General features: G+C 43.8%; 1 protein-coding gene across 1 annotated transcript in view; it reads right to left on the bottom strand.

Moving 5' to 3' along the window:
• Positions 1 to 9,901, bottom strand: part of RNF114 (ring finger protein 114) — a 16,688-nt gene extending 6,787 nt beyond the window's left edge. Inside the window, exons 1-4 of the mRNA XM_007128040.4 lie at positions 9,732 to 9,901; positions 5,521 to 5,671; positions 3,321 to 3,427; positions 2,886 to 3,000 (exon numbers count right to left, since the gene is read on the bottom strand). Of these exons, the coding sequence (XP_007128102.1) occupies positions 2,886 to 3,000; positions 3,321 to 3,427; positions 5,521 to 5,671; positions 9,732 to 9,871 (513 nt within the window). The 5' untranslated portion in view covers positions 9,872 to 9,901. The remainder of the gene's footprint in view (positions 1 to 2,885; positions 3,001 to 3,320; positions 3,428 to 5,520; positions 5,672 to 9,731) is intronic.
• Positions 9,902 to 10,605: the final 704 nt, after the last annotated feature.

Below are 10,605 nucleotides of genomic sequence, written 5' to 3'. Positions count from 1 at the left end.
CTCTCACTGTTGTGGCCTCTCCCGTTGCGGAGCACAGGCTCCAGACGCACAGGCTCAGTGGCCATGGCTCACGGGCCCAGCCGCTCCGCGGCATGTGGGATCTTCCCGGACCGGGGCACGAACCCGTGTCCCCTGCATCGGCAGGCGGATTCTCAACCACTGCGCCACCAGGGAAGCCCAAGGCTGTTTATTTTTGAGAGAAAATAATCAATTCTTTGTGACTGATCTCATGAAAGGTAGGCAGGCATGGTATGGTGTTTTACTTTTACACTGGGTTTACTTCTATTATACAAAAATGACAAGTGGTAATATAATGCATTTATCACATCCAAACATAAACTAAATTGCAAGAATATAAAAAATACTTGAATAACTGATGGTATAGAGGGAACCAGGAGTCTAGGGGAAGGGGCGACAGTCCACTTCTTATACAAGGAACTGACTACATACAAAGAAACAAATTTTAAAAATTGCAGCGAGGTGAGAGAAAACAAGGACTTAAGAAGAACCAAATGGGCCCATGGAGAATGTGATGCCAGCAGTGGACGCTGGACTCTAAAGGGATAAAGGAGAGAATACGGAAGAGACAGCAGCAGCTGACAAACCAAAGCTTGAAGGAAAAGAGAAACTGCAGGCTATATAGAGAAAACAGTGGATCAAATATTCCTCCCACCAATTAGACAGGGAAGATTGGGCACGTCTGAAGGAAAGCAAGTGTTAGGAGCGGGTAAAGAGAAAAGCTGAAGGTGACAGGAGAAACATGGTGGGGAGAGGAAGCCTCAGGAGCAGGGCAAGGCCCTAGTCTCAGTCCTCCGCCTGGATCTGAGGATGCGGGCAGAGAAGAGGCGGACTTGCAAAGGAGCCTTTTCCTCAGCACGAGGGAATGATAAGGACACAGAAGGAGGGGTGCACACTCAAGTGTTCACAGGAACCCGGCGGGAAAGGCAAACAAGCAAAGCAGGATGTCTGTGAGTCATCCCATCTAGAGGGGCCAGCACTACTCAGAGCCAGCCAACTCTTGCCGGAACTTCTAATTTCTCAAATGTAGAGTATCAAGATTGAGAAATCTGCTAATTTTTAAAGTTTGGGGAAATGAAAATGTGTATGGGCTAGACAGGCTGCCAGTCTGTGACCTCAGAGATAGATCAGAGAGCTCCTGAGACAGAACGAACAGAGAAGAAAGGAACACACACCTGGTACTTGGAACTTAGTGAAAAGCAGGACTCACCACTATCTGTGGAAAAGATGGGGACAGTTCATGCCAGGAACTTAATGAAAAGAGAGTGCCCAGAATAGCCACCAGACAGTGTGTGTGTGTGTGTGTGCCTAGCGGCAATAGGGCCTGGCTGAAAACAGGGTGCTCGCTGGGCCAAGCCAGCCCAGTTCCCTAGTTTGGGGGGTTGGGAAAAGCAGAGAGAGGGGGGACTCATCTGTGGAATCTGTCACAGCACAACATTAAGAGTCCAGGGAGCCCAGTGTAAAAAGTAACTGTACTGCCCAGAATTTGGACTTGGCAAGAAGTTCAATAAAGAGAAGATTCAAGGTATTCTCAAACAGACCAGATGAATCTTAAGATTTAAGACAGAAAAACACAGAGTGCCATCAGGCCTAATTCTACTAGCAAAAGCTCATGCAAATTCTCAAGTCTGTGCACCATCTTTTACAGCAGTGGAGCTGAAGATCTGCTCATAAAACTAGCTACATAGTTCAACAGAAGCAGTGTGAGATAAATGGGAAAACAAACAAAACTATAGAGCAAGTTGTATGAAGACCTAGTCTGTCAATCACATTAAGAGGGAAGGGTGGGCTTCCCTGGTGGCGCAGTGGTTGAGAATCCGACTGCTGATGCAGGGGACACGGGTTCGTGCCCTGGTCCGGGAAGATCCCACATGCCGCGGAGCGGCTGGGCCCGTGAGCCATGGCCGCTGAGCCTGCGCGTCCGGAGCCTGTGCTCCGCAACGGGAGAGGCCACAACAGTGAGAGGCCCGTGTACCACAAAAAAAAAAAAAAAAAAAAAAAGAGGGAAGGGTAACACTGCTGAGATGGACCAAATTCAAACTTTTTTTTTTTTTTAAAGAAAACTACATGTCAGCCTTGATATATAAATTAAATATCAAAGGACTGATAAGCACTTTCCTAATAATTTCATCTACATTCTCTTTCCCCACAACTATGAAGAAGCTACTCAAAAGGAAAATGGCAGCTTTATGCAGACACCAGGGGATCCAAGTTATCATTACCAACAGTGGGAACAACAAACATCACATGACCCGCCTGATGTATACCTGGACCATGTAGCATCCCTGCACGTAATCATGAAGAAACAGACAAACCCAAACTGAAGGACATTCTATAAAACTGGCCTGTCCTCTTCAAAAATGTCAAGGTCATGAAAAACAAAGAAAAACTGAGGACTAAAGAGACATGACACCTAAATATAACACACAGATCCAAGATTTTGGGGCCGGGGAGACTGCTATGAAGGACACTACAGTTGTTAAAATTTAAACATGAATTCCAAAGTCAGTATTAGATTGTATCAATGTTACAATTCCTGAATGTGAAAATCAAACTCACAAAAAATGTGGTTTTCAAGAAGACATTACTTCTTCTTAGGAGACATGTGCTGAAGTATTTAGGGACAAAGGGTCATGATATCTGTAACTTATTCTCAAATGGTTAGCATAAAATATGTATATAGAGTATGGTTAAGCAAATATGGTAAAATCTTATTAATCTGTGACTCTAGGTGAAGGGTACATAGAGTTCATTTAACTAACCCTGTAATTTTTCTGTTAAGTTTGACTTTTTTTCCCCATAAAAATTCAAAAAACAACAACAAAAACCCACGTAACAAAACAAAAAACTCAAAGAGTTACTCTTACCACAGATTTAGTGTCCGTGCTATGGAACAACTTGCAGTGTTCTACAAGTCCTTCTTGATCAAAATTCTTCTCGGGACAGTAAGGACAAGGAAAAGTATAACGGTTTGGGACATTTCTGGAAGATGAAAGGCAGGAAAAAAGAAGAAACCTCTCTGTGAGTACCTTTCCACACAATTTCAATCACTGTACCCTCCCAAAAGGAGCAAAGTTCACTCAATGTGTTATGACAGGGGTTCTGATGATCACTTATGCATCAGGTCAAATGATTTGAAAATAACAGATCAGCTAATATTTGAAATGAACATGAGAGTCCTTCTCCACACCCACCCCAAAACAAAACCTTACGTCAGCTTTAGCCAGCATAACAATTATACCGCCACTTTCCAAAACTCATGAAGAAAGACGTCCACCTAAGAGAGTGACAGAGTCATTTACCTTGGCTGAAGGGACACATCCTTGGTGGTGGCCTTCACACCTTCCATGATGTAATTTTGGTATTTGGAACAGGTAGCCACATGTGCACGGATCTTGGAGAGGAAGAACTTAAGTAGGAAGAATCAGAGCCCACAAGTTAGTCAGGATCTTGTACCCAGTCTAACACAGTCCCAAAGCAAAGGCAAGATGAAAACTAGACCTATATCACCCTGGCAAACAATTTCACCAGACTCCTGGCTATGCTGATGGGACTGAAACTCTGACTGTTGCAGGGTTTCTGTTAATACCAAGGCTGATGTTTTACTTGACCAAACGAGGATATCTGCTTCCACTCTAAAATCACTCTCAGAGAGGTTTGCTTTATTCATGATATGCTCTCTGCTCACAGAAACACTCCAAACCCAGTGAAGTTTTTAAAGTTTTCCACACTAGCACTTAAACTAATCTCCTTACGCAAGCCGAGAACCACATTCCATTATAAGTGCGGCAAAGAAAAGTGATGATTTACGTAAAAGGGATAAAGGCTAGTAACCCTGGTTAAACAATTATATCCTATCACCAGATTGTGATAAATGATCTTACAAAAAAACCCAGAATCTGAATTCTATTTCTCTAATAAAATCTAGTCTTTGCAAGATGGAAAGAGAAAAGAAAACCCACAGAAGAGTGCTTCATCACAGGTGATCTAAAAAGAAAGAAAAAGTGTAAGGAATGAAGAAAGAGGAGGTAAAGGGAAGATAAACATTTCTGGAGGTATAATACAATACAATCACTAATCTTTAAAATGAAGAAAATCAAAAGCATACAGAAATTTTTAAAAACTCATCATGCATACATACAGAAAGATGAAGGTAACAGGAAACTTTATTTCAGTATCTTAAGTTTCTAAATCAAAAGAAACTACAAGGAAAAATATATTTCAGTATTTGAGCTCTGGCTTACCATGATGCTTCTTTCTGTCTTATCTCCAGCTAAAGAACTTGACCTCAAGCTGTCTATCAAAGAGCTCCCAATTAAAAGGGATGGGAAAGAGCCCTACTCAGAACTGCAGCCATTGTGTACCCCTAGTGCTAAATCACTCTGAAAGAAGTGGTAAGGTATATCCATTTTATGGTTATCCATATTAAGGTGTTAAAGTAATGAAACTAACATGCGAGGATGTCAAATAAGTCAATAGGTAAAAAAAAAGTTTTCAAAAGTGAAAAGAACTTGTAGAAATATATATTATAGTATGATCCTATTTTGTAGAAATCCCACACTTGTTTGTCAATGGGCAGAAAAATGTTTTTGCAGCCTTCTAAACTGAAGCATTTTTAAAGAGGTAATCTCTGGAGTGGGGAACAAGCCTACATTAGTTTATATTTTTGTGTTGTCTGGAATTAATAAAATCATAATGATTTAAAAACCAATAATGCTGCGTATATGTCTCTGAAAATAAAATGTTGTAACGTGTGCAGTTACAACAGATGTTAAAATAAATATTCTTGACTCTAATATGGTCATACAAAAGAGTATGGATGCATTTCAAATGTTAGATATTGCTATTATAATCAAATGACTTCATACTGACTTTTGCACTACAATTCCTCCTTGCCAAGTGCTAAAAAGTTGAACAAGTTTTATATCTTTAGTAATATACATTATAAAATTTCCCCTCAGGACTTCCCTGGTGTTCCAGTGGTTAAGACTCCGAGCTTCCACTGCAGGGGGCGCGGGTTCCATCCCTGGGGTTTGGGAACTAAGATCCTGCATGCATGCCGGGTGGCGTGGCCAAAAAAAAAAAAAAAAAAAAAAAAAAATTCCCCTCAAACTCATTGCAGCAGATAACTTTGAGTCACTGACTTCATCTTATAGTTTTTAAAATTAAGAAATATCATTGTCATTATATTCTAATTAAAACTGTGTATGCTGCTTTGGGAAAATGGGTCTTTTGCAGGAAAAAACTGGGACAACTGATTTCTATGGCTTTCAAAGCTAAACTATGTAATATACTAAACCAATTCTTAAAGGGAAAAAACCCCACCACAACCAATTAAGGTTACCAAAATGCAACAGCACAGCCACTGCCACAGATAACCAGCATGCACACGTGCTGTTAGTCACTTAGTCACGCTCTAACTTCAGAAACAACGCGGCAACAGATCTACATTTTACCCATCTTATAGAAAGACACTGACTCTTCCGTTTTACTTCCACATACATTTTTACGGCAGCCATGGCAAGAAGTCTCTGTGCTCTCAATCTGCCGCTCGAGCTCCACAGCTCGGACGCCAGGTGCCAGAGTGCTGCGACACACCCCACAGACAGGCTTCTTCGGCTTCAGACATTCCTGCAGGCATGCAGAGCAAAAGCTAGAACAAGACATACAGAGAACCTGCGTCATGCATCGTGGAGACAAGACAACAAAAATGGATAAACTTTTAAAATGACATCAATGAATAAAAAACAACTTGCTCCCTGCTCTTGATTCAAATTCTGAGTCCTTCTGGGCAAGAAAAAGGTGGGGAGGGTGTTCCTTGCAACGAACAGAAATAAATGCAAACTCCCATGATATGGCTGAAGGTGCTACGGCACAGTCTTCAGACCTTAGCCCCTGCCGCTGAGGTATCTTGGGGGGATCTCCTGAACTTCAGTTTCTCCTCTGTGAAGTGGAGACTGTAGTACCTACTTCTAGGATTGTTGGGAGGATGGATTATGCATAGCAGACTCTTACTACAGTGTCTAGCACATATGAAATGCACCACAAACAGACGTGGCTATCATTAGAAATGAATGCAAAGCACTATGGAAACACAAAGTCAAGAGCAACAGTTGTGACCCAAGAAGGACAGAGCTGGTAAGACTTCAGAGGCAGCATCCGCGAAAGAGCCTTAAAAGAAAGAGTTCAGTGGTACAGAAGGGGAAGAATATTCCAGGCCCTTAGACTTAGACTTTTATTTCCTCAGATGCATCGTTGAGTGTTGAACACCCTTCCTCATAAGCAGTAGGGAGCCAGGTGTTTAAAACAAGGTAGCAACCAGACCAAATTAAAGTTTTAGAAAAATAATTCTGGCGTTATCATGCACAACAGAGTTGTCGGTTTTAAAACTTTTTTAGATGAGGAAAGACAGAAAAGACTTAATGTAGAAACCAAACAGATAGCCAAAGGCAAGAAACCGTGAGGCAATAAAGAATTCAGGAAATGATTCAGGGGTAGAATCAGTAGGACTTGGTAACTTACTGAATTTGGAAAAGAAAAGAAGTCAAAGATGACCAACTTTCTGTCCGAAGCCTAGGCAGGTGGTGATACTCAGATACGGTACAGAGAAGGAAGGAATAATAAAGCATGAAAATACCCTGGCTACATACTCAACCTGACAGACAAGATAACAAAATCTGCCAGGAAGAACTCAGGACATATAATCAAAGGTAATCTGTGCATCTGACCATTTTTTACTGTCTCTAAAAATTTTCTTCCTTTTTGTTATTTAGCTAGATGCTCAATGCTGCTAGGCAAAATTCTAAACCAAGATGGGAGAAGGTGAGGGGGTCTAATGATTCACAACCGAGGGCACAGTGGTGAACTAAACAAAGTCCCTGTCATCATGATGCTTATATTCCAGAGTAAGGGAAAACACAAGTGTTAATTTCAGATAGTGATTAAATATATGAAGGAAATAAAACAAGGCAAAGAGATCAGCTGCGGGGGAAGGGGGTCATAGAAAGCTTCTTTAAGTGGGTAACAGTTGAGCTGAGACCTAAAATTATGAAGAGAGCCGCACAGACGTGGATGAAAAGAGTTCCACAGAGATGACACCAAGTGCAAAGCGGGAACCAAAAGGTAGAAAGGAAGGTCTCTGAGGCCATGATGTGGTAGACCACGGGGAGAGGATAAGTGATGAGGTTAAAGAGGCAGATGGGGCCTTACGGCCATCACTTGTTATACGTCATCTCAAAGGCAGATCAATAGAGTAACCCAAGAGAGCACAGAAGATCCCACAGAGCATAATGAAATCAAACCCAGCTTGTAGATAAAAGCGGCTCAAAGCCTCCCTTCAAGCATACACCGAGATTCAGCTCAGAGATCAATGTTCACAAGCCATTCTGTGCCTGAGTCATGCCCGACGAACAAGCCTGCTTTTAAATGGCCCCTGTATCTTGGACTGGCTTTTAGTTTCCATTTCCTATTTATGGGCCTTTTTCTAGTTCAGCCTTCTAGATGCTCCACTTCCTGTTATAATGCTACTTAGAAAATCCTTCTCTTGGGTACCCAGCCACCTTGCCATTCTCCAGCTGTATTCCACTAAGCTGGAGGGGGATGTAAAATTCAGGGCTTGAAATAAAGTTTTATAAAAATTCAATGCCCCACGCAGCTGGAGCTGCAGTGATGCTCACTTCCAAGCACAAAAGTTAGCAAAAATCAACCAGGCAGAGCAAAAAGCACTTGGCTGGAGCTAAGGGAGACTTGGCTGCCCTCACAGAGGTGTAGCCATCTGTTTTTAATCAGCACTGAACTGATGAACACACGGAGCTAGTATGGTGAGTATAGAAAAGAGCCAAGGTTTGAATCCCAGTACTGACCTCTGACCTAGGAAAGGTCCATCTGGCTCAAGGAAACCTCAAATTTTGCTGCTCTTCCGTTGGCAAATTGTGCTGGGTCAATCCTCTTTTAAATGTTAATTGTAAATGAAATCCATTGACTTAATCCAAAATTAGGTAAACATAATACGGAGGACTGATCCAAGGAAAGAGGACTCGGACCCCCCGAAAAAGCTACCTAGGCTCCACTTCAACTTTCACAAAGTTTGCTTCCACCACTAATTTCTTAGTTCATTCGTTCCTTACTTGATCACTCCCCCTGCCCCCACCCCAGGTTTGATCTCTATAATACCTTCCCATTGCACAATGAGTTTTGACAAAACTGAGCATTATTAGTACTTATTTATCATCAATTCACTGGACTGTGAACTCCGAGGGCAGAATCACCTTCTTTCCTACTGTGCCCCCAAATCTGACACATAGCGAGCACACAGATATTTTAGCCAGTTGAACATAAGATTGGAAGATGGTTGCTCAGACACTACATTGGGCACTTGGGACAGAAAGAGGCGCAAAACAGACATGATCACTGCCCTCGTGATCCCTAAGTTTTGCTCTGTGCAAGGTTGGAGAAAGAAGCCCCAGGAAAGAAGAAGGGAGGTAATTTACATGGGGATGGTGACAAGGGTTACACTTAAACTAGGACTTAAAGTCTGGAAAGGATCTGGGATAGTGACGGGGGAGGTGCAAATGGGGCAAGAAGAGTTCCAGGCTAACTGAACTCCAAACAGGAATAGCCTGAAGCTAGAAAGAGCTTGGTGCACTTGAAGAAGCAAAAAGCAGTCAGTGAGTGTGCCTGAAGAGCCCTTGCCAGGTGCCAACTGTTCTCTGAACTGGCAAACAGACACCTGCAATCAATCTGGGGAGAGTAGACAATGATGAACCTGCCCTAAGTGAGCCTCAGTGCCCTCACCTGCAAGATGGCCTCCAATCCTCTTCCCCTGCAGGAGTGCTGCAGAAATAAGAATGCCCATGAGGTCCAGCAGGTGCCTATTGTGCCTACTGACCAACAGAGGGGTCCTAAGACCAATACCAAGATGATGCCCGTGACGACCATTGGGGAAGGCCACAGAGGAAAATCCAACTCCCAGTAGCAAGAGGAAGGTAGCCACATTCTCTACAGTTCTTTCAACTTAAGCGTCTGATGTGTGTCTGATGGAGCAAGGCTTAGATTCAAACCCAGCCAACCTCAAAGCACCTACCCCAGAACCTATACTGGACATTTTCACACACATCTCTTTTAGTCGTCATAAGCAGTCTATTAGCAATATGGAGCCTTTATAATTTCAAATACAATGAAACAAACCTCGTACCCAAGTAGGAATGCTAACAATCCCTATCTGCCAACTCCCCACCTCTTTCACAGTGAAGGGCAGACTGGTCAGATCTACATCAAGACTTCCCTTTTGTTCTTTCGGTCTAGTCCAGCGTTTCCCCAACTGTAGTGAATATTAGCATTACTTGGCACAGCTGGACACATGACGCCATACACAGTGTACTTCAGGGGCCACGTACAGACTATTTAAGGGAAACTGGCTCCCCAAGAGCCGACTTCAGACCCTACCAAACCCCCAGCAGGGTGCGACTCCACCATCGCGCGTGGAAGGAGCCTAGCAGGCTGCCTGTAACACAGCAGGCGCCCAACAGAAGAGCGGGATACTTGGGAGTAAGCAGGGCGGAAGAGAAGACCACCCCGCCAACTTCCACGGGCCTCCAGGAACTCCATGTCCTCTCGCTCCCGCCTCGAGACCCTCCCTGCCGAGGCCTCGCTCCTCGGCTCCATTTTCCTCCCAGTCAGGCGCCCCCCCGACCGGCCCCTGACCCTCAACTTACACGTGTCCACAGGGCACCTGCACCGGCTTCTCGTACACCTCGAGGCACACGGGACACGTGAAGCGGCCCAGGGGGTCGGCCTCCGCCGCGGGCCCTGCCAGCTGCGAACCACCATCACGGTCCGGCAGTTGCGCCGCCATCTTGCCGCCGCTGAGCGCAGGGCAGCGTCGGCCGAGAAGGAGGAGCCCGAGGGGGCGGGGCGAGGGCGGGGATAGGGGAGTGGTTTATGGAACGTGCGTTCGGTTGGGGGCGGGGCCAGTGGGTGGGCCGCGCCTCCTGGCCTCTGACGGTAGGAAGGGAGGGAAATCTGGAAAATGTGGATCCAGATTCAGAGACTGGCTTTGTGGAACAGGCTTTGTGCTTCAGCCACTGTTTCCCAAATTTAAATCGTTATTACTATTACTTAATATTTACTTATGCACTATTACTGAATCTTTCTCTTCAATCGAGTTGTTCTTTCTTTAAACTTCAGCAAACAAATTTTAAAGGGAGATCTGTTATCACTCCCAAGCTACAAATAGAAAATCAGTATCACATTTCTACAGCACACTGGAAAAATACAATGGAAACAATACAATCTTATAAATTCATGCTGGCTACTGTTGCCGCTGAAAAGGGAGATTAAGCATGATTAGAGAGGTGCTGAAGACAAGACTACCACCACACTGAAACTTCCTAGTGAAAGCAGAAGTAATCTCTATCTCCCTTAGAGTCAAACTATTTAAAATTGTGTCCACATGCCTCCTGGCCATGGGGTCCAGCTCCAGCTCTGTATAAGATGGGGAGCCTCGGGTTTGAAGAGAGAGACTAAACCTCAATCTTGAAAGGAGCAGGCCTAAAACCCAGATGTTTTGAATCTCCACTTTCTCCACTT

Source organism: Physeter macrocephalus, unplaced genomic scaffold (assembly GCF_002837175.3).
Source record: "Physeter macrocephalus isolate SW-GA unplaced genomic scaffold, ASM283717v5 random_339, whole genome shotgun sequence".
In the NCBI taxonomy this organism is placed as follows: domain Eukaryota; kingdom Metazoa; phylum Chordata; class Mammalia; order Artiodactyla; family Physeteridae; genus Physeter; species Physeter macrocephalus.
This window is presented reverse-complemented; position numbering and strand designations above follow the sequence as displayed.